The sequence below is a fragment of the Anabrus simplex genome, chromosome 1 (assembly GCF_040414725.1).
Source record: "Anabrus simplex isolate iqAnaSimp1 chromosome 1, ASM4041472v1, whole genome shotgun sequence".
Lineage (NCBI taxonomy): Eukaryota > Metazoa > Arthropoda > Insecta > Orthoptera > Tettigoniidae > Anabrus > Anabrus simplex.
In genome coordinates, this window is record NC_090265.1 from 1,254,263,770 (window position 1) to 1,254,289,253 (window position 25,484).

Consider the following 25,484-nt stretch of genomic DNA (forward strand, 5'->3'; position numbering starts at 1 on the left):
CCAGTGAACAAAATAAGAAACTGCAGAGAGCTTTAAACTCCGGCATTAGATTTTTTTCATTGAATTTCGCCTCATATGTATCCCCTTTTTATGCACAACTTTCGTGGTTAAAAGTAGAGCAGCAGAGAAATCAGCATGTATCAGCCCTGATCTATCAACTCTTGACTGAAAGTATACCTGAATATCCCTCCAATAATTTTCATTTTCTATCTTCCTTCCATGACCGTGACACGCGTTCTGGGTCAACAGTTGCAATACCTCCATATCATACATCTGCCTTCAGTAATTCTTTCCTTGTGTCGAGCGCTAGAATATGGAATGCTTTACCCTCTGAAATTAGAAATTGTTCCTCATCAATTACCTTCAAAAGACAGTCTAAAGATTTCCTCTTGAATACGTAGGCTATGTTATGTAGCTATGTGTGAGTGAATGTCTAGTAAATAGTTCCCAAAGTTTACATAAATTACTGTTATATTATGTGAATTCCACGTAGAGTAGTTAATATTGAATTTATTTTGCTCATTTTAGACTTAGGATGTAGATCTTTTAGTCTATATTAAATTATATTATTATATTGTATACAATGTATTAAGTTCGAATATTAAGTTTGTATTCATCATCGAGCCGCATAATGTGATTAAGTGTAAGAGAGGGCCAAGAGCCCTAACTTCGCCACAAATAAAGACATCAATAAATAAATAAATAAATAAATAAATAAATAAATAAATAAATAAATAAATAAAACTCCTTCCATTTTATCTCCTCGGTCTCTGCGATAGACTGTATACCTTTCTGGAAATACTTCTCTATTACTCAGCCCTTCTCTCAACCATGATTCCAATCCTATCATCACATCAATCTCATAGGATTCCATCATTGTACCAAATTTTAATTGCTTATTTACTACACGTTGACAGTTTACCTCTAAAATCAAGATCCTGTTGACCCTCTAAAATCTAAAAACATATTACAACCTTCTTCTTATTCTTCTTCCTGATACGTTTCTGCTTATGCAGGTCGTTCACAGAGCCTCTTCCAATCTTCTCCTTTTTCTCACATTCTATTGTTCGTCACTGTATGCCACTGTAGTCCTCTCCAATTTACGTCATCCTCCACCTGATCCCTCCATCTTGTTTGTGGTCTTCCAATTGGTCTTCTTCCAGATTCTGTCCATTCCAGAGCTCTTCTTGGTAATCCTTCTTGTCCCATTCTTTTGACGTGGCCAAACCATTTCAGCCTATTTCTCTCCATAGTTTCTTTTAGAAGTTTGATCTGTAGCATGTTTCGTATGGTTTCATTTCTTATCTTGTTCCTCCTTGTTTCACCCACGATCCTTCGCAGAAAGCGCATCTCTGTTGCTTGTAATCTACTTGGATCTTTTTTTTTTCCAAGTCCAACATTATGCTCCATAGGTCAATAATGACAAATATATGATTTATGTATCATGATTTTTGCTTTGGCAAGTACTTTCCAATTTCTAATAATGTCTAATACACAGTAATAAAATTTTGAGCAATTTCCTATCCCCTCCGAAATTTCTTCCTTGATGTTTCCTTTCCCAGTTATCTTACTTCCTAGGTATTTGAAAGCATCTACTTCATTAAGAATTTTTCCATTACACCTAACATCCTTCATTTCTTTGTTTTCTCTACTGATCTCCATTACCTCACTTTTCATTAAACTTATTTCCATGCCTGCTTCTTCAATTGCCCTCTGCCAGGTTTATAGTTCTTCTTCCAATTTTTGTTCATTTTCTTCCCAAATCATTACATCATCTGCATATGCTATGACTTTCATATCATTTGCTGTTGACCCGTGGCGAACTTTCCTCATAATGTTGTCCATCAGTATATTAAAGAGAACTGCTGAAAGTACACTTTCTTGTCGAACTCCTCTGTCTGTTCTAAACCATTCTGATTTTTTGCCATCTTTTATAACACAGTTCAGAAATTTGTTATACATGTTTCTAATTCTGAATTTCATTTCTCTTGACAATTCCGTTCTATTCAGCCCTTGCCATATCTCTTCTAACCATGTCATAAGCCTTTTGTATATATATGAATTCAACTGTGGTGTCTTTCCAAAATTCCCATTTCTTTTCTACTACTTGTCTAGCTGTAAATATGGCAATCAATATTTGATCTTCCAGGTCTAAATTCTTGTTGTTCTTCTCTTAATTGTGAATCTACTTTGTTCTTGATTTTTTAAAGATTATTTTTTCATAAAATCTTCATGCAATGACACATTAATGCTATTCCTCTGTAGTTCTCACAAAGTGCCTTATTACCTTTTTTTTAAATGGGTACAATAATTGCCCTTGTCCAGTCATGAGGAATCTCTCTGTCAGTCCATACCATCTTCATTATTCTATACAGCCACTGCATTCCAATAGGTCTTGCAGCTTTAATCATTTCCATCTATTCCAGGAGCTTTGCCATTTCTCATTTCTAATACAGCTTTTTGTATATCCAACATTTGTAGATCTTCTCTTCCTATTTAATCTGATCGTTTATTCGTCCCTTCCACTGTAGTGGTGATAATTTTATCTTCATCTATATCATTGGGTTCATTTGTTTCATTTTGTCCTTCATATAGGTTTTGGATTGACTGATATGGCCTTGTAATAACACTAAACATGGCTTAGCTGTGTTGATACTGCTACGCGGCTGAAAGCAACGGGAAACTACAGCCGTAACTAACTCCTGAGGACATGCAGCTCTCTCTTTATGAATGATGTACTGATGATGGCTTCCTCCCAGGTAAAATATTCCGGAGGTAAAGTAGTCCCCCTTTCGGATCTCCAGGTGGGGACTACATGAGAGGGGGTGATCATCAGGAAGATGGATACTAACATTCTGCGAGTCGGGGCGAGGAATGTTAGAAGTTTGAATGGTTGTGATAGGTTAGAGAATCTGAAAAGAGAGATGGGTAGACTAAACTTAGATGTAGTTGGTATAAGTGAAGTACGTTGGGAGGAAGAACAGGATTTTTGGTCAGGTGACTACCGAATTATCAACACAAAATCAAACAGGGGTAATGCAGGAGTTGGTATAATAATGAGTAAGAAAATAGGGTAGTGGGTAAGCTACTATGACCAGCATCGTGGAAGAATTATTGTCGACACCAAACCAATGCCCACCACAGTAGTGCAGGTCTGTATGCCTACTAGTTCAGCGGATGATGACGAAAGCAAAAGAATATATGAAGAGATAGAAGATTTAATACAATATGTAAAAGGTGACGAGAATCTAATTGTGATGGGAGATTGGAATGCAGTGGTAGGCCAAGGAAGAGAAGGTAATACATTAGGAGAATTCGGATTGGGGCAAAGGAACAAAACAGGAAGTCGGCTGGTTGAATTCTACAACGATCATAATTTAGTCTTGCCAATATTTGGTTCAAACACTACAAACAACGGCTGTATATGTGGACGAGACCTGGAGACACTGGAAGGTGTCAAATAGACTTCATTTTGATTTGACAGAGATTCAGAAACCAGGTGTTGGATTGCAAAAATTTCCCAGGAGCAGACATGGACTCTGACCACAACTTGTTGGTCATGAAATGCCATCTGAAGTTGAAGAAATTGAAGAAAGGAAAGAATGCAAAAAGATGGGATCTAGACAAGTTGAAAGAAAAGAATGTGAGGGATTGTTTCAAGGAACATGTTGCACAAGGGCTAAATGAAAAGGCTGAAGGAAACACTAGAGGAAGAGTGGATAGTCATGAAAAATGAAGTCAGTAAGGCCACTGAAGAAATGTTAGGAAGGAAGAAAAGATCAACTAAGAATCAGTGGATAACTCAGGAGATACTAGACCTGATTGATGAACCACGAAAATACAAGAATGCTAGAAATGAAGAGGGAAGAAAAGAATACAGGTGATTAAAGAATGAAGTGGACAGAAAGTGCAAGGTAGCTAAGGAAGACTGGCTGAAGGAGAAGTGCAAGGATGTCGAAGGTTGTATGGTCCTAGGAAAGGTAGATGCTGCATACAGGAAAATCAAGGAAACCTTTGGAGAAAGGAAATCTAGGTGTATGAATATTAAGAGCTCAGATGGAAAGCCACTGCTAGTGAAAGAAAACAAAGCAGAAAGATGGCAGGAACATATCCAACAGTTATATCAAGATGTAGATAATTTGGTTCTGGAACAAGAAGAGGCTGTTCATGCTGATGAAATGGGAGACCCAATTTTGAGGTCAGAGTTTGACAGAGCTGTGAGTGACCTAAATAGGAACAAGGCACCTGGAATTGATGACATTCCCTCTGAATTACTGACTGCCTTAGGAGAAACCAGCATGGCAAGGTTATTCCATGTAGTATGTAAGATGTACGAGACAGGAGAAGTCCCATCCGATTTTCAGCAGAATATTGTTATACCTATTCCCAAGAAAGCTGGTGCTGACAGGTGTGAAAACTACCGCACCATTAGTTTAGTATCTCATGCCTGCAAAATTTTAACATGTATTGTTTACAGAAGAATGGAAAAACAAGTTGACGCTGAGTTGGGAGAAGATCAATTTGGCTTCAGAAGAAATGTAGGAACACGTGAAGCAATCCTGACTTTACATCTGATCTTAGAGGTTCGAATCAAGAAGGACAAGCCCACGTTCATGGCATTCATAGATCTAGGAAAGGCATTCGATAATGTTGATTGGACCAAGCTGTTTAAGATTCTGAAGGTGATTGGGATCAGATACCGAGAACGAAGAATTATCTACAATCTGTATAAAAATCAGTCTGCAGTGATAAGAATCAGACCTTTGAAATAGAAGCAGCAATCCAGAAAGGAGTGAGGCAAGGCTGCAGTTTGTGCCCACTCCTTTTCAATGTTTACATAGAACAGGCTGTAAAGGAAATCAAAGAAGAATTTGAAAAGGGAATCACAATCCAAGGAGAGGAAATCAAAACCTTGAGATTTGCCGATGATATTGTTATTTTATCTCAGACTGCAGAGGATCTCGAGAAGCTGCTGAATGGTATGGACAAAGTCTTGGGTAAGGAGTACAAGATGAAAATAAATAAGTCCAAAACAAAAGTAATGGAGTGCAGTCGAATGAAGGCAGGTGATGCAGGAAATATTAAATTAGGAAATGAAGTCTTAAAGGAAGTAGATAAATATTGTTACTTGGATAGTAAAATAACTAATAATGGCAGAAGTAAGGAGGACATAAGATGCAGACTAGCACAAGCAAGGAAGAGCTTTCTTAAGAAAAGAAATTTGCTCACTTCAAACTTTAATATAGGAATTAGAAAGATGTTTTTGAAGACTTTCGTGTGGAGCATGGCATTGTATGGATGTGAAACATGGACGATAACTAGCTCAGAAAGAAAGAGAATAGAAGATTTTGAAATGTGGTGTTACAATAGAATTCTGAAGGTGAGATGGATAGATCGAATCACAAATGAAGAGATACTGAATTGAATTTGGTGAGAGGAGATCGATTTGGCTAAATTTGACGAGAAGAAGAGATAGAATGATAGGACACATCTTAAGACACCCAGGACTTGTTCAGTTGGCTTTTGAAGGAAGTGTAGGTGGTAAGAACGGTAGGGGTAGACCAAGATATGAATATGACAAGCAGATTAGAGCAGATGTAGGATGCAATAGTTACATAGAAATGAAAAGGTTAGCACAGGACAGGGTGGCCTGGAGGGCTGCATCAAACCAGTCTACGGACTGATGACTCAAACAACACAACATAGATTTTGGAAGTATTGGGATGTTGTGACATCATCGCCCAGTGGGCAACCACTGCAATTAGCCTCCCGAGTATTGGCAGGTAAACCATAAACCTTACTGACATGAAGAAATGCATGTCAGGCACCGACCAGCTAGTGCATAACAAAATATTAATGCAAAGATCCATGGTAGGCCTAGCAAGCCAGTGATAGTGTATTAACATCGCTTTCGACAATCAGATCGAATGCAAAATCATATTACTACCACAAGGTGAAATGTTTCAATAATATTGCTCGTACACGTGTGTGTGTGTGTGTGTATATATATATATATATACACACTAGCTGATGTGTATTCTCAGAAAGACTGATTCTATTTTAAGGTTAAGATAATGGCTGATGATGCCTAAATTCAAAGCGAAACATGTACCATTTTAGTTAACACGCCAAAGTAAATCAATATCATTCTTGATCCGTATTGATATTTGATTGGAATAATAACAATAAGTTAATTTATTGATTTCACCACCTAATCAATTCAATAAGTCTTGTCTTAGTTGATTTACTTTGGCATGTTAACTAAAATGGTACATGTTTCACCTTGAATTTAGGCATCATCAGCCATTATCTTAACCTTAAAATAGAATCAGGCACCTGATTTACATATACATGAAATAAAACAAATTTTTAAAAAATTTTGGAGAAATTTGAACTAAAATTAACATATGGTAAAAGACTTCTAATGAAGTTGGTTTTAAAGATATTACAATGAGTGAGGAAATATACATTAGGTGAAAGTAGTAGTGATATTGACATTAGAAGGCTTCTATTATAATTAAAATGAACAAAGCAAGGAACTGTTCCACCTCCAACTCAAACCTACAGCTATAACACTCGTTGTAAGAAGCCAACAATCGACAATAACGTTCAGTTAATAACGTAACAAATTACCCTCACCATTGTCTAATGATTCAACTGTCACACTTCCGTTTCGCCTAGAATGTCAATCTACCCACATTCTTTACAACATTGTAGCTTTGCATCAAATTGAGATGGTCCATAAAGGTCCTATTTAAACATCATTCTTCAACCTTCAACTTCGTATTTTTTTATCAAACTAAACCACATCTCCATATGCTATTGATTTTAGACTCTTATCTCTTGTAAACAAATAATTGCTGGTCACTTGACCACCTTTCATTATTATTTTATTGTACATTATTTATTTAATACAATTTTTATCGTCATTTTCATTGTAACCGCTGGTCGACCAACATCATTTTTTAGCAATCCTATCACTCGTTCATAACAGACCCTTGTAACTTACCAGTAGTATCAGAAAATTTATGAACCAAAAGAATGGCATGCTAAAGAAAAAAGTTATCTAACTCCCCAGCTACTTCCCACCAATATTGAGGCAGGCTGTTATACACGGTACGACTGGGCGAGTTGGCCATGTGGTTAGAGTGTGCAGCTGTGAGCTTGCATCAGGGAAGTAGTGGGTTCGAACCCCACTGTCGACAGCTCTGAAGATGGTTTTCTGTGGTCTCCCATTTTCACACCAGGCACATGCTGGGGCTATGCCGTAAGTAAGGCCAGGGCCGCTTCCTTCCCACTCCTAGCCCTTTCCTATCCCATCGTCGCCATAAGATATATCTGTTTCGGTGCGACGTAAAGCAAATTTTAAAAAACCCTCGGTATACAGCAGTAATCCCATCTATCAGAGATGAGTGGCGACACAAGACACAAAGCATATTACACAACAAACAATGGTCAATGTAATGTTATTGTTGATCAATGTTATGAGCTTTCTATATTGTAGGCCTTCACATTTAGTTTCTTTCGACTGTGATATTAGGGTGTCTTACAAAATTATTTATATTGTAGACTGTAGTTGCTTATTCCCTGACTTTACATACTGATTTTCATTAAATTCTGTTTACCCATTTTCTCCTGCCTCGGCGCTGATATGGACTTAATAACAAAAATCCAAATTCATTAATATCTCAGTTATCATAGCCGGTACGGTAAAAATTTATAAGGCATAAATGATCGGAAATATATTTATCTACATATATATAAAATTAGAGTTTTGTCTGTGCATTGCTCAGAATTTAAAAAGGATGGCATTTCTCTATCGGTCGTGCCCATAGTAACAAGGAAATGCACTTATTAATTTTCCATCATTTCTGTCTATGTATGTATGTATGTATGTATGTATGTACACGCATCACGAGACAACAGCCGAAGAGAATTTAATGAAAATCGGTATGTAAAGTCCAGGAATAAGTCGCTATTATCTAGGCCATAAATAATCTTATTCACGCTGAGAGAAACGGTAGTTTAGGGGAAGGCCTAAAATTTAATTCTCAAACATTTATATTGTTAGTGGTCCTATTTTAATGAAAATCAATATGCAAAGTCGGGGAATAAGTCGCTACAATCTATACCATAAATATGGAAAATTCTAAATTCCCATGGAGGGAATTAGATATTTTTCACCAATAGAGCATGTCAAAAATGTCAAAAAAATATCAGATGTAAGGCTTTTCAGGCGTTTGCTTTATTAACCATTCGGAATTGCTAGGCGGGCAATAATTCCATTGTGGAGATTTATCTCCCGTGTGCAGTTATCAGACTGTGCCTCTTACAAGGGCTTCTGATAAGTTCACCTGCATACACCCCAGCGTCAGTGGGTAGGGTCTGACACATACCACTCTGATGAGTCTTAATGTCAGACCTAAGACGAAACGCTGGTTAATAGAGCAAACGCCTGAAAAGCCTTACATCTGATATGTTTTTGACATTTTTATACCATAAATATTCTTATTCACGCTGAGAGGAATGGTAGTTTAGGGGAAAGCCTAAAATTTAATTCTCAAATACTTATGGTATTAGTGGTCCTATATTAATGAAAATCGGAATGCGAAGTTGTGGAATAAGTGGCTACAATCTAGGCTATAAATAATTTTATTCACGCTAAGTGAAATGGTAGTTTAGGGGAAGGCCTATAATTTAATTCTCAATATTTATATTATTATGGTCCTGTCGACAAATACTACATAACTAAAGTTATATTCCGATCATTAATGTCTTATAAATTTTTACTGAGATATTCAAGAATTTGGATTTTTGTTGCCAAGTCCATATCAGCGCCAAGTCACGAGAAAATGGGTAAACAGAATTTAAACGAAAATCGGTATGTAAAGTCGGTGAATAAGCAATTACAGTCTATGCTATAAATAATTGTAAGACGCCCTAATATCACAGTCGAAAGAAAACTAAATGTGAAGGCCTCCAATATAGAAAGCTCATAACATTGATCAACAATAACATTACATTGAGCATTGTTTATTGTGATATGCTTTGTGTCTTCTGTCGCCACTCATTCTCCGATAGATGGGATTACTGCTGTATACCGAGGGTTCTTAAAATTTTCTTTACATCGCACCGAAACAGATATATCTTATGGTGACGATGGGATAGGAAAGGGCTAGGAGTGGGAAGAAAGCGGCCCTGGCCTTACGGTACAGCCCCAGCATTTGCCTGGTGTGAAAATGCGAGACCACGGAAAACCATCTTCAGAGCTGTCGACAATGGGGTTTGAACCCACTACTTCCCTAATGCAAGCTCACAGCTGCAGGCTCTAACTGCACGGCCAACTCGCCCGGTCGTACCATGTATAACAGCCTGTCTGAATATTGGCAGGAAATAGCTGGGGAGTTAGATAACTTTCTTCTTTAGCATGCTATTCTTTTGGTTCATAAATTTTCTGATACTACTGGTATATTACACTGGTTCATCATAGCATTCGAGCTACTCACTCCCTACTCTGAGGCACTGATTGGAATGATCAGTGTGCATATTTAACGGAATAATGACAGAGGAGTGTTCACAGCTGTCTGCAGCCTGGTCATTCCAGCACTGGAACTTTGGACTGTTAAATCGCACCGTAGTACTGTTCGTTAAAAGTGAGAAAATGTGAGGATTTTCATTTGATCACATATTTTATATGATAACATTGCTTTTAATCGCTACATTCCTAATGACATTTTGCAATGGTCTAATTTGACTTCAGTTAGGAAAACCACAAAGACAGTCTACTGAGAATCCCATAGCAAAGCACAGGTACATTAGCTAGTAATACTATATAACAAAATTATATAGTATTTGTCGATAGGACCACTAATAATATAAATATTTGAGAATTAAATTTTAGGCCTTCCCCTAAAGTACCGGCCCATTTTCTGTCCTCACCGCTAGATTTGGGCTTCATTCATTCCATTCCTGACCCGGTCGAATGACTGGAAACAGGCTGTGGATTTTCCAAGGACCACTAATAACATAAATTTTTGAGAATTGAATTTTAGGCCTCCCCTACACTTCCATTCCTCTCAGCGTGAATAAGAATATTTATGGCATAGATTGTAGGGACTTATTCCGCGACTTTGCATACCGATTTTCATTAAGATAGGACCACTAACAATATAAACGTTTACCGAGCTCGATAGCTGCAGTCGCTTAAGTGCGGGCAGTATCCAGTATTCGGGAGATAGTAGGTTCGAACCCCACTGTCGGCAGCCCTGAAAATGGTTTTCCGTGGTTTCCCATTTTCACACCAAGCAAATGCTGGGGCTGTACCTTAATTAAGGCCACGGCCGCTTCCTTCCCACTCCTAGGCCTTTCCTGCCCCATCGTCGCCATAAGACCTATTTGTGTTGGAGCGACGTAAAGCAAGTAGCAATATATATATATATATATAAACGTTTGAGAATAAAATTTTAAGGCCTTACCCTAAACTACCATTTCTCTCAGCGTGAATAAGATTATTTATGGCCTAGATTGTAGCGACTCACTCCTGGACTTTACATAGCGATTTTCATTAAATTCTCTTCAACCGTTTTATTGTAATGTGTGTACATACATACAGACAGACAGACAGAAATTACGGAAAATTAAAAAGTGCTTTTCCTTATTACTATGGACATGACCGATACAGAAATGCCGTCCTTTTTAAATTCTGAGCAATGTACAGACAAAACTCTTATTTTATGTATATAGATATACACACAATAATTCCTACTTAACCACAAGGTGAAATCTTTCAATAATATTGGTCATGCATGATATATATACACATACACAATAATACCTTAGCTTACAAGCTGTATATCTGTTTCTAGAAACACATGGCACTTTTAGCATAAATGTTTCAAATAAACCTGAAGCAACATATCCACAAAACATGCATGTGAAAGCAAGAAAAGGTGGGAAAACAACAAAAGAGCAAATGGAATGTTTTCTAACTTCTGTCCTTGGTGAACATGCAAGTGAAAAGAGCCTATTGCTGTGTGATTCCTGGTCAGGTCATGCACATCATACCATTTTAGATGGAAGTTTTCCATGCAAAGGTGTTATACTTAAGATATTGCCTCCAAAAACAACAAAATATTGCCAACCCCTTGATGTGTACTTCTTTTGGCAATATAAGCTTTATATGAGACGTATCACTGGTTTTGTAAGACTACAATTTGAAAAACCAAAATTAAAGTTATATGGTCAGCATTTCATCATTAGAATTCACTCTATGATAGACGCTCAGTTTTCTGTACCAAAGTACAAGCCTATGTTGCAATATGCTCGACAAAAGGTGGATTATTGTAACAGTTTTTGGTCGATTTACAAATACTACTACTGCTACTACTGCTACTACCATTACCTTAATTGCTACCTAGTTGAAAGCAGAATCGTGGGACCATGAACCTACTACGCTGGCATAGCAGGTGGAGAGGTGATACTCCCACGTGGCGCATCCCAGGTGGCGGATAGGAGGGTCCTAACTGGTTTGCCGGTGGACTTGAGGAAAATAAAATACCTCTCGCAGACCAAACACACAACCCCCTGTGGGTGGAGGACCCAGGCGAAGAATACACCCACGGTATCCCCTGCCTGTTGTAAGGGGCGACCAAGGGATGATCAAATTAGAATCATGAGACTACTTGTGATTAGTACCACCACGCAGGGAACACCACGGGTCGCTTTTCCTTGTGCGTAGTACCACTATGTTAGGTACCAAATAGGTTTGTGATTAGTAGCAAACGAGAGCGCGACGACTTTAACAGAAGAGATAATCGTAACCATATATTGGTAGAACTAAAGACCCACCCACTCCAAAATTTGAAGGTATTTTAAAGCAATTCAAGCTTTCATAAAAGGGTGAGACTGGGATATTCAAATGGGAGAAAGAAGTACCATATTCCACCATGATAAGAATATATTTTTTAACTATGACAAAAATAGCAAGGCTTGGCATATGCAGGGAACTTTAGGATAGATTTCATACATTGCAACTCAAATAAAGTTTCAAAAGGGTCCATAGAGAGAATATCGAAGTATTTAATTCAAACAAGTATGCCAGTCCTACCAGACCTATTTTCATGCATATCATATAATTTTATTGTATTCATTAGATTTCCTGGCCATTAAAGGGAAAATCCAGAGTGTATTGAAGTAAGACACGATATACCATCATAATTTTAAATAACTTAAACTAAAGGTTCAACTAAAACACTAAAAGGAAACTTTAACCATTAAAAATATCCTCCTTAACAAATCGTAAAATGAAATCATACGAAGCACAGCACTGTATAACAATCATGACTTCGAAACACCTAGAGCCAGACAGCTGGGCTGAGTGGCTCAGACGGTTGAGGCGCTGGCCTTCTGACTCCAACCTGGCAGGTTCGATCCTGGCTCAGTCCGGTGGTATTTGAAGGTGCTCAAATACGTCAGCCTCGTATCGGTAGGTTTACTGACACGTAAAAGAACTCCTGCGGGACTAAATTTTGGCACCTCGGCGTCTCCGAAAGTCATAAAAGAGCCAGACAGACATTTTTTTTCTCATACCATTTTTTTTTAAAGTGGACATCCTATTCATAAACTTTTTTTTTCTTTTTTTTTTTTCACATCGTGGTCAGGGTCAACAGCAAGGATAAAATAGTGCTAATGGGTGATTTCAATGTGAGAGTTGGGAATAGAACTGAAGGATACGAAAGGGTGATTGGTAAATGTGGGGAAGATATGGAAGCTAATGGGAATGGGAAGCGTTTGCTGGACTTCTGTGGTAGTATGGGTTTAGCAGTTATGAATACATTCTTCAGGCATAAGGCTATTCACCGCTACACATGGGAGGCTAGGGGTACCAGATCCATAATAGATTATATCTTAACCGACTTCAAATTCAGGAAATCTGTTAGAAATGTACGAGTTTTCCGGGGATTTTTCGATGATACAGACCACTATATGATCTGTAGTGAACCAAGTATCTGTAGACCTAGGGTAGAGAAAGTGAAATCTGTCTGCAAACAAATAAGGGTAGAAAATCTCCAGGACGAGGAAATTAGACAGAAGTACATTGATATGATTAGTGAGAAGTTTTGAACAGTAGACAGTAAGCAGGTTCAAGATATAGAAAGTGAATGGGTGGCATACAGGGATGCTGTAGTAGAAACAGCAAGGGAATGCCTAAGAACAACCTTGTGTAAAGAACACAACATCTTGGTGGAAAGAAGGCTTATCAGAAATGGCTCCAAACAAGAGCCGAGGCAGACAGAGATTTGTACATAGATGAAAGAAACAGAGTGAAACAAATAGTTGTTGAATCCAAAAAGAAGTCATGGGAAGATTTTGGTAATAACCTGGAAAGGCTAGGTCAAGCAGCAGGGAAACCTTTCTGGACAGTAATAAAGAATCTTAGTAAGGGAGGGAAAAAGGAAATGAACAGTATTTTGAGTAATTCAGGTGAACTCATAATAGATCCCAGGAAATCACTGGAGAGGTGGAGGGAATATTTTGAACATCTTCTCAATGTAAAAGGAAATCATCCTGGTGGTGTTGCAAACAGCCAGGCTCATGGGGAGGAGGAAAATGATGTTGGTGAAATTACACTTGAGGGAAGTAGAAAGGATGGTAAATAAACTCTATTGTCATAAAGCAGCAGGAATAGATGAAATTAGACCTGAAATGGTGAAGTATAGTGGGAAGGAAGGGATGAAATGGCTTCATAGAATAGTAAAATTAGCATGGAGTGTTGGTAAGGTACCTTCCGATTGGACAAAAGCAGTAATTGCACCTATCTATAAGCAAGAGAACAGGAAGGATTGCAGAAACTATCGAGGTATCTCATTGATTAGTATACCAGGCAAAGTATTCACTGGCATCTTGGAAGGAAGGATGCGATCAGTTGTTGAGAGGAAGTTGGATGAAAACCAGTGTGGTTTCAGACCACAGAGAGGCTGTCAGGATCAGATTTTCAGATGCGCCAGGTAATTGAAAAATGCTACGAGAGGAATAGGCAGTTGTGTTTTTTATGTTTCATAGATCTAGAGAAAGCATTATGACAGGGTACGAAGGGAAAATATGTTCGCCATACTGGGGGACTATGGAATTAAAGGTAGATTATTAAAATCAATCAAAGGCATTTATGTTGACAATTGGGCTTCAGTGAGAATTGTTGGTAGAATGAGTTCTTGGTTCAGGGTACTTACAGGGGTTAGACAAGGCTGTAATCTTTCACCTTTGCTGTTCGTAGTTTACATGGATCATCTGCTGAAAGGTATAAAATGGCAGGTAGGGATTCAGTTAGGTAGAAATGTAGTAAGCAGTGTGGTCTATGCTGACGACTTGGTCTTAATGGCAGATTGTGCCGAAAGCCTGCAGTCTAATATCTTGGAATTTGAAAATAGGTACAATGAGTATGGTATGAAAATGAGCCTCTCAAAGACTAAATTGATGTCAGTAGGTAAGAAATTCAACAGAATCGAATGTCAGAACGGGTCGATAATTTCAAGTATTTAGGTTGTGTGTTCTCCCAGGATGGTAATATAATAAGTGAAATTGAATCAAGGTGTCGTAAAGCTAATGCAGTGAGCTCGCAGTTGCGATCAACAGTAATCTGTAAGAAGGAAGTCAGCTCCCAGACAAAACTATCTTTACATCGGTCTGTTTTCAGACCAACTTTGCTTTACAGGAACGAAAGCTGGGTGGACTCAGGATATCTTATTCATAAGTTAGAAGTAACAGACATGAAAGTAGCAAGAATGATTGCTGGTACAAACAGTTGGGAACAATGGCAGGAGGGTACTCGGAATGAGGAGATAAAGGCTAATTTAGGAATGAACTCGATGGATGTACGCATAAACTGGCTTTGGTGGTGGGGTCATGTGAAGTGAATGGAGGAGGATAGGTTACCTAGGAGAATAATGGACTCTGTTATGGAGGGTAAGAGAAGTAGAGGTAGACCAAGACAAGTATGGTTAGACTCTGTTTCAAACAATTTAAAGATGAGAGGTATAGAACTAAATGAGGCCACAACACTAGTTGCAAATCGAGGATTGTGGTGACGTTTAGTAAATTCACAGAGGCTTGCAGTCTGAATGCTGAAAGGCATAACAGTTTATAATGATAATATATGTATGTATGTATGTATGTATGTATGTATGTATGTATGTATGTATGTATGTATGTATGTATGTATGTATGTATGTATGTATGTATGTATGTATGTATGTATGTATTGTACCAGGAATGCCTAGGCCCTGGCACATATGGATTAAAAACTTTATTTCAGCATACAATTCCCTTCCGATATGTGGACAGCTGAGCGAAGAAACATTCCAGTAACTACCAGACTCCACGAGCAAGCCAGGCAAGGTCAAGTGACGTCACCTGCCGCTTGTAACTTGCCTACCCTAGAGACGTTTCTCAAAGTTTTTTTTCTTTCATGAACTTTTTAACGCCTTAACCGATTGCAACAGGACCAAGGCTAAATTGTAGCTGACGTTATAAAAGTAAAACCCAGCCAATTTCAAGTTAATCTGTCAAGTAGTTTTTTAATTATTACAATTTAAAGTTTGAGAAGAATGTGCACTCTGTCACATGATTCATAACGCCACCCCTCCTGGCGGGTATATATATGCCACTATGTCAAGGCCAGCAAGCAGTGTGTGTGTGTGAAACAGAGGGAGAGAGAGCAGTCTGACCCTCATACAGTCTGTCAGTGCAGTCTCGTTCGCGGAGGAAGTACACTCTGTCGCGTTTCATGAGTCCGTAATTATGGCCATAATCGATCGCCGGCGAACTTGTAAAAGACGTTGCACCATACTTATTCTATCGTGCCGCGACTACGATAAAATTCAGGACATTTCGGAAGATCACACTTGTGAACTTATTGAAGTGAGAAGTCAAGTATTTGATATTCACAGACTAGCGCATGACATGTGAACTTTGTTAATTTCGCATAATAGTGAACTACTACGATATCTCAAACTGTCGTCTGTGATAAACAGAAACCATCAGTTACGATAACCCTAATTATTCTAGGACTCATTTCTTTTAAAACAGTACATCCTTGAACTGTGTCTCTTTATTTACTCAGTGTTCGTGCCATATCAGGATACAACTTTCTCCAGTAATAAACTTGGTGAATATTAAGAACTTTTTATTAGACAATTCATGCTAAGATAATATAATCACGATCAGAAAATCAGCTTTATCTGCTTACAATATTGGTTCAAAGACTGTGATCAGAGACTGTGATAAAAATTATTACACGTTGCATTTTTCAAGTGTTTGAACTGTGTATTTATAGGCGTTACCAGTGACGATTTTAAATAGTGTCTTATGCAGCAAGGACTGTAATTATTCACTTAGCATCATAAAATTAGAATACGAGCTAAACTGTGTTTTACGACAGTGAATGATAATATCTGTGATTACTAATTGCACCAATTGAACTTTCCGTGTTCATATATCACCTCCCAGAGCAGCGGAAGTCTTGGTGAAATACTTCAAGACCCAGTTACATCAGACATCATTTCATCTATGGTACCCATCGAGGGATGTCAACGTGGTCTCTTCATGGAACATCGCCGAGTTCGAGTCTCCGTCCGCACTCTGCGGAATGCTCCAGACTCCCATTCAACATTTGTAAGCAAAATCTTCTCTTCAAAGTGAGTAGTCATAAACTGACTGACTTTCTTTTTTCATTAATCCTGAGCAGTGCTACGTGTGAACAATATTTCATAACTTTTCATCATTACCAAGAAGTTCATATTTAGTGATAGATTTATTTTTCAAATTTAATAACTAATTCATGTTCACATTATGTAGGAGAACTTTAGGGTTTTCAAGTGTTTTATGATCCTTAATTTCAATGCTAACAAACTGAGAAATTCATCAAGAAGTTAAATTTTTGTTTCAATTTTTCAATAATAAGTGTGTATTCATTTTTTTGGATTTAATACTTAGAAAGACTAGGTTCAAGACAAATACTTAGTGTTTTCATAAACGTTAAAAAGACTATAGGATCAGTGATATTCATTTATTTTTTCTCGAACTGACTTCAAGAAAATCTCCGTTTAAACCTTTGATTTTGATGAAAGATTTGAGTCCTATATTAATATTGCAGGGTGATGAATCTTTGAACATTATAAATAAATTGTTAACAAAAGTATAACCTTCTATTATTTGCCCTGCGGTTCTATCCTGCTCTGTATCGGCTCTAAAATCACCTTCCACTACCTGAGGTCCTTCTCATGCCCCATACCCACGAACTTTTTCTGGTACAGTATGTATGTATGTATGTTCACTTTAGGCACTCGTAAATTCCACCAAAGTTCATAGTTCGTCCCAATATTGGTGGAGGTAATAGATACCAAGCTCATAAATAAAGAGTAGATCACCTACAATTCCCCAATACCGAAATAAGGAAGTGAGTGAAAGTCCACAAACACTCATGTCGGCTGCATAATTGGATTCAAATTATCCAGTGTGCTTGAGAAAAGTGAATTATGAAGGAGAGATAATAACACATTATGACATTGGCATACCCATATCATTGTTCGAAAATGTAATTAGCATGGCTCTTGATATTGGACTGCTGGAATGCAAAGCTGATTTTCAATGTAAAAGAAATGGCTATAGCAAGATGTGCATATTGTTCTTTTCTACTTTGCTTTAACCTCTTCACTGAAATCTTACGTTTGCAGTTTGAAGACTAATGGCAGCAGTATCAGGTCAGTAGAACAGATGCGTTTTACTATGTATCTTATTTACTTTAACCAGAGGTTTTTTGACCCTGTTAATAGAAAATGTGGGGCCGATGGCCTTTCATGTTAGGCCCCTTAAAACAACAAGCATCATCATCATAGAAAATGTATCAATATACTCAAGGCATTGAATTATGTGTTTTTCTCATATTATATTGATATTTTATTTCCGTGCATTTCCCAAGTTCCTTTCTTAGGACTTGAATACTGTAGATGATTTTCAGATGTCTCTTGAGGTACAGTAGACCATTTTGCATAGGAATGACTCAGACCACTATTATTGTGATGAATGATCTGTATTCCAAGCAATTTTTTGTGTTGCTCAGAGCGTTTGAGGTGAGGGGTGTCCTTTGTAAGTGGTATAGAAAATTAAAGAATTTTCAACTTCCTGACATATCCCATATGTTGTCGGATGAACTGAGCATGCCTTTACCATGGTATTCCAAAATTTTCATTTTTTTGTTCATAGGAAGAAAATGTTTACTCTGTTGCTGCATATTTTGGGCAAGGTGACTGCAATGCTTACATTCATTTAGTGAAGTTTTAATGCTGCATTTAGTGGTCACAATATATACAGGGAATACAGTACAAGCCTGAACTAGAAAAAGTCTTTTTCTGGTGTTTATGAAGGCAGCCTTGATATTGTGACACTCTGAGACCTAGCTGATCATATAGGTAATTGTTGAAATACAAGAAAGGAATGCCTTTCTTTTCTGTATCCCTTCCCCTTTATTCCCATAGGTACAGCAGAAAAGAATTTTGGGAAGTACACCTCAGAATATAATCATGATGTAACGGTAGTTTTAAATTGGAATTACCGTAAGTCATGTCCACCTTAATGTGTCAGCGGAGTCATACAGATCTTTCTCTGTTTAGCCCTGTGTTGTGAAATTAACCTGATTGGTCTATTCCCCCTCTCTCTCTCCCTATTACTAACGGGAGACTGGATGCTCTTGTGCTCTGCTGTAGTAGCCATTTTGCAGTCTTCATCTGGAATTCTTGATATACACATGCGTTGATGTAAGACTCTATATTACCAGGGTTTTTCCCGGTTCCCATCCCTTTTTTTTTTTCAAGTTACTTTACGTCGCTCCGACACAGATAACATGTAACAGATAGGTCTTACGGCGACGATTGACACGAAAGAGCTAGGAGTGGGAAGGAAGCGTCCATGGCCTTATTAAAGTACAGCCCCAGCATTTGCCTGTGTGAAAATGGGAAACCACGGAAAACCATCTTCAGGGCTGCCGACAGTAGGGTTCAAACCCACTATCTCCCGAATACTGGATACTGGCCGCACTTAAGCGACTGCAGCTATCGAGCTCGGTGCCCCCATCCCTTTTGGGAGGTAAGTTTTTGTAAGTGCCTTTTTATATAACCTTCTTTTTTCTGGTTGTGTTTTTGTTGGTAATTTGACCTTGTGTGTGTATTTTTTAAATATTATTTGGTTCTGCTCATGGCTTCCCTACTTCTCCTTTTACTCATGTATTATCATCATCCTCGCTAATAATATTACTGACCTCCTTTCAAAATCCTATTATTCCTTGTTTTGATTTAATTTATTGCCGGTGGTCAGTAATCTTGTCTCTGTCCTTCTGTTATGAAGGCTATCACTTTGTTCGTTACCATTTGTACTTCTCTATCCGTTGATATTTTTCGTACGTTTAGTTATTATTCCTGCACGGTTTTTAAATCCTTCTATCTAATATGTCAGATATGTACTATTCAAGAAGGAATATCCTTTTCAGGTACGTTATTGGCTGTTTTCCTAAATCCTATTATTTTACCTTGTTGTATTTAATTATTGAAGGCCGATAATCTTAAATATGCCTCTCAATTCTGAAGGCTAACATTTTGTTTCAACCCACTAGTAGCTCTGTATCGTTCACTTTGGTGTGGTAACTTCATGTCCAAGTATTATTTAATCACGTATTATCGTTAATTATGTATTGAGAAAAATGAAACTCGTATGCTTTGTTATGGTGATATGTCATATGTTTTCATTGCCTGATTTTATTTTTCTCATCGACTTAGTTAGCTTTATTCAGGCAATGTTATTGTTTTTGGATTGGAGTCTTGATACAAATTTCGGCTAGAGACGTATAACTGAGCTGCCGTGTTAAGGAGTTATTCCGGATTGAATTGATCTTGGTCTTAAAGTGTTAGTGGTGATGTCTACTCCACCTTACTCACATTTGGTCATGCGAATATTTACTACTTCATTGGATGATTGATGATGTCTTTCATGTATTTACCTCTGCAATATTATATTTAGAAATTTATTGCATTAAGGAGTTATTCCTTATTGACTTGGTCTTAAGGTGTTGGTGGTGATATCTACTCCACCTTACTCCACGTTTGGTTGTGGGAATATTTACTACTTCATTTAGTTTGATTATATTTAAATTTACCTTGCTCTCTGGTATTTTATCAATTTATTTTTCACTTCTAACTTATTGTGGAATTTGTATGGGCTTTATTATGCTGTTGATTTTAATGTGAATTGTATTTTGGTAGGCATTTGCTTCTAGGTTTCTACTCTGGAAACCTTAAATTTTACTTTTAACACCGTACTGAAATATTAGTTTCATTTTTCTACATCTATCCCTGTCAATTATTCTTTTATTGTTAAAACAACCATTTCCTTTCTTCTTCTTTTGGGCTAATAATTATTTTTTTAAATATATTATTTAATCTAGTTGGTTTCCTAAAGGACATTTTGTTATACTGATATGCTGTTGTTTATTATTTTTGTCTATTTCAAAACTAGGTGTTTTCCTTTCATGATAACTGTTGTGAAATATTCACTAAATTTAACTAAAATTTACTTACTGATAATCTTTACTTAAAGTCACATTTACAATGATCCATGCATGACCTTGCCTTCCACATATTTACCCCCTTGAGGTAAGTTGGTTCTTATTGCTTCTCCTTGTATGTCCATTCCATTTCTGTTCTTAATTTGTTTGCTGCTTTGGGTCTTGTGACACTGTGTTACAATTTATTGTTTGGTTTATTCTGGGGGACTCTGTCAGAGTATTTGCTCGGTGTGATTAAAATTTATCTTGCCGTCTCTGTGCTCAATGAAGTGTTCCTGTGTTTATTTATCTACCACTATTGTGTTATTAACTGCTATGTTTCCCTGTTTATATTCATCTGCCACATTACAATGTGAGAAATAAAATCATACAAAAAGAAATAGAGGTATGACTAGTAGATATAACTGTTTGACATGAGCATGAACATCAACATTCAGTACATAAGAGTGAAAATATTTCATTGTAATTAATATCTGTTTTATAGTATAACTAGCTGTAGAATAATTTGTTGAAACTTTGTCACATTATAGTTTTCTTAATGTTTTTCAGGAACATGCTTCAGACTGCAACCAGTACCATTCTGACATATCTGCAGAATTGAATAGGGATAAATAAATGATTATATCATTCTCTTTGAAGGCCTATATTGTTTGTATATTAGTAAATAAATTTTATAATAATTGTTATATCAGTTATGTTCAAGAATCCTGTAGGCCTATAAGATATCACTTTCTTTGCATATTTCTTGCAACATGATTTTAGACATTACTTTCATTTGGAATAATAGTTTTCGTTAATAAGAATTTTTTGTTATCCTTGGATAAATTTAATGTTTATGAGGGTTTTTCACAGCTGAGAAACTTGGTACTAAAGGACATTCTTCCTATGAAATAACTTTCATTGTTTACTCTCTATAAAACATTGACCCTCTTTAATTTTGGTGTGATATTTAGCCCATTGTCCTCTTTAAAAAAAATAATTTTTTCAATAAAAACCTAGATAATATGATTATTTGTGGATTAAAATAATGGGTTCCAGAGAAAGAAATTAATTTTGAAAGCAGTTCATAAACTTCAAAGTCTTTCACACCAATTAAACTTGGAAAATACCATTTATACATGCTAAATCATAGTGTGGAAGTACATGTTCTCCTTCCTCTTATATCTACTCTGAAAGTACAGTATGTTATTTTATATTCTGTCAGAAAATGCAAATGCTGCATGATAATTTGAAAAAAATATAGATACTACATGATAATTTTCTTTCTTATACAACTGCTGGATTTATGTTTTCTTGTTCTCAAACTACATGGAAAGAGCAAATGGGATATTCAATTAATGAGACTGTTCAGCATCTGTAAGTTAAACCTTTATACTTTTGCAGAAACAATCATTCTTCTTTTAGGCCTAATAAAGCAGCTCTTACCAAAAAAATCCTGTACAATATTAACTTAATTTAATGATTAAGGGTCAAAGCCAATGGGTGTATTTGACTGGCATAAAGTAATCTTTGTTATAATATGCAAAGTTGTCAATGAGGCTACTGTTACCAGTGACTGCCAAAACACACAGTTATACGCTGACAAAGACCTGTGTAAATCAAGTTGAAAGATACAACCAGCATGGTAGCAATAGGTAACAACTACTAAACAACAAAAATTGGTATTTTTTTCCCCTCAGCTCAGTAACCTTGAAGTCAGTTTCTCATTGTTATGCCCCCTTTAAAGAAAATTAAAATTAAAGTTTCTTTGGAGGACAGTAGTCTTTTTTTTTTTTTTTTTTTTTTTTTTTTTTTTTTTTTTTTTTTTTTTTAGGGACCAAAATGTACTGTGTACGATATGGAAAGAACCTTGAGTGTAAACCTAAGATCCCCCACCCCACATTACTTTTACCTCTGAGATATTTTCACTATTTTTATAAGTTTATGTATTTAGAAAAGTATATCATTAGTGTCTGAAGTCACATTATGTTAGAGGGAGGTGGGGGGGAGTAAATATTGCCTAAATTAGACACTGGTTCTGTAAATGTATGAACACTCATAAACTGAAGGTAAATACATTTTATAGTGTTCAAAGTGTACTTTCCTGATTTACACATCTCTGATGCATCCCATGAAATTAAGTTACATGTTGCCGCTTTTGAGCCTTTCATTAACTGTTATTCATGAACAGAGGAATATTCCATATACTGTATTCTATATAGAAATAAATATCTAGAGAAGTCTTACTACCTGAAGGCAGTGAATTTGCTCTCTTGCCATTTTCAGATCATTTTAAAATTCTGTATGTAATTTAATCCTTGAACTATTCTGCTATTTGTTATATTATAAAATCATATCACACTTGTGGCTTCATTCAAGGGCATCATAATTATCTCTATAAATACTAACGTGATAAGTAAAATCAGGCTTGCAGATCAAGGTTAATTCCCAAATTGTTCTGTCAGTTTATATAACTCTTCGATAGACTGTATTATTTGTTAAGTAAATTTTGTTATCAGTTGTATACTTTTAAAGTCATTAAATGATTTAAAGATTATTTTGTTTTCCGTTGTACAGTTTTATCAAAATAAGTCTTATTTCCCATTAAATACTATCGAAAATATCCTTGGCAGTGCCAGAACTGAACCAGGAATCATCTGAGTGATATCAACTAAGGTCGGAAAATGAAAGCACCTGTCTTGAGAAGCCCGAGAACTTCTCAATACTGTAGCTTGCAGAGAAAATGTCTTCTGAACCTGTCAAGAACAATTAGCATGCTTGTAAGAAACTCACTTGGTACATGGTTAACCAGGCAAGTCAGTAGGTGGTTTTATCTTCCATTCACAGCGAATAGGCAGATGTATTCATAAATTTGACCATTTTTGCTTTATATTCGTCCATATTGACTCAGCTTATGGAAATAAATACACTGGGTCTGCCCTTTCAATATATTATAACTTTTTTAATTTAATCAATTATCAATCATACATATTTCAAGAAATGGCCGTTCTCTTCATCAGTGAAAATAACATAATAAGCAAAATCTTATTATCTATGACCCCTTATCATAAATTATAATTAAAACCATAATTACTACAAATCTTAATGTTAACACTTAGCTCTGCAAATAAACTCAGCCTTTGTGGGTGGGGTGGTGGTGGTGGTGGTGGTGCTGGTGGTAGTAGTAGTAGTAGTAGTAGTAGTAGTAGTAGTTTTTTTGTTATGGCAGGGGAAAATCTTTTAAAGACACCACTCTGTGTGGGAGTTGGATTTCCACCAACTAAAAACCCCTGCCCTCTTCACTCAGACCATTCTGGAACTGCTTGTCGGCATGACATCAGAATGGAGTGATGTATATTATTAAGTTCTTCCTTTCTCTTCTTTCTCCTTCATCCCCATAATGCTTGTCGCCATTGCCTTTACTGTGTTCCAGGCAAACGGGCTCTCTAACATAATCTGAACCAGATTCCCTGGCGTGAGTCGTCGGCCAAGTTGTTGGCAGGCTTTCCTTCGTTCTTCTTCCCATCGAACACAGTAGAAAAAAGTGTGTTCTACTGGATCCCTTTCAGAACAGTACCGACAACCATCTCCCTGCGTCTTTCCCATCTTCATGGCGTATACGCCGAATCTTCCATGCCCTGTCAGGATCTGCGACAGATAGTAATCTACCTGCCGATGTCTACATTTAAGCCAGTCTCCTATGTTGGGTATTAGCTTTTTTGTCCATTGGCCAACATCGGTTGCCATCCCATCGGTCTTGCCAGTCTAGTAAGAGTTGGTTCCTCGAGGCTTTCTTTTCTTCAGCAGATATGGTTGCACCCCTTTCATACCAATGTTTTCTCTCTACAACGAGGAGGTCAATGGGAATACTGGCAGCTACAACTTGTAAAGCTGCTGTCGAAACAGTTCGATATGCACAGGTAACTCTGAGCAGCATTTTCCTCTGTACTCTTTCCATAGCTCTTCGGTGAATCTTCCTCCTGAGTGCATTGTGCCAGATAGGTGCAGCATAAAGTAAAATGGAATATACTGCAGAGCACATAATCTGTCTCTTAACTGTTCTTGGTCCCCCGATGTTAGGCATACGTCTGGCTAATTCCGATGCCTTCTTCTCTGCCTTTTGGGTTACTGCCTTCACATGTGCACCAAATGTGCAATTCCTGTCAATAAGAACCCCAAGGTATCATACAGACTTTCCTGGGATAATCACTGTATCATTTAATAAGAAACGGACATTTTTCCAATTCCTGGAACCTTTCAAAATTACAGCCTCAGTCTTATGTGGAGCCAATCTCAACTTATTATTTACTATCCAAAGGTTAACTCATCTCAGTGATTCATTTACTCGGAAGGTCAGTTCTTCTACATTCTCTGCTATTACCACTATTGCAAGGTCATCTGCATAACCAATAGATATTGTCCTAGTAGTAGTAGTAGTAGTGGTGGTGGTGGTGGTGGTAGTAGTAGTAGTAGTAGTAGTAGTAGTAGTAGTAGTAGTAGTAGTAGTAGTAGTAGTAGTAGTAGTAGTAGTAGTTTGAAATACCCAATACAACCCACGGACCAACAGGTAGCCCAATTACTGGGGGCTTTAAAATACTGGGACACCCTCTCTCCAGGAGTCATAAATATCAATCAATCAATCAATCAATCAATACTGATCTGCATTTAGGGCAGTCACCCAGGTGGCAGATTCCCTATCTGTTGCTTTCCTAGCCTTTTCTGAAATGATTTCAAAGAAATTGGAAATTTATTGAACATCTCCCTTGGTAAGTTATTCCAATCCCTAACACCCCTTCCTATAAATGAATATTTGCCCCAGTTTGTCCTCTTGAATTCCAACTTTATCTTCATACTGTGATCTTTCCTACTTTTATAGACACCATTCAAACCTATTCGT

The 25,484-nt window shown here is 37.1% G+C and overlaps 1 protein-coding gene across 10 annotated transcripts in view; it reads left to right on the top strand.

The window, feature by feature from the left end:
* The window catches only part of LOC136878082 (uncharacterized), a 326,911-nt gene extending 304,516 nt beyond the window's left edge, over positions 1-22,395 (top strand). For all 10 annotated transcript variants that reach the window (XM_067152057.2, XM_067152062.2, XM_067152058.2 and 7 more), the window contains one exon: positions 21,158-22,395. In XM_067152057.2, coding sequence (XP_067008158.2) covers positions 21,158-21,223 — 66 coding nt within the window. In that variant the 3' untranslated portion in view covers positions 21,224-22,395. The remainder of the gene's footprint in view (positions 1-21,157) is intronic.
* The last annotated feature ends 3,089 nt before the right edge of the window (positions 22,396-25,484 follow it).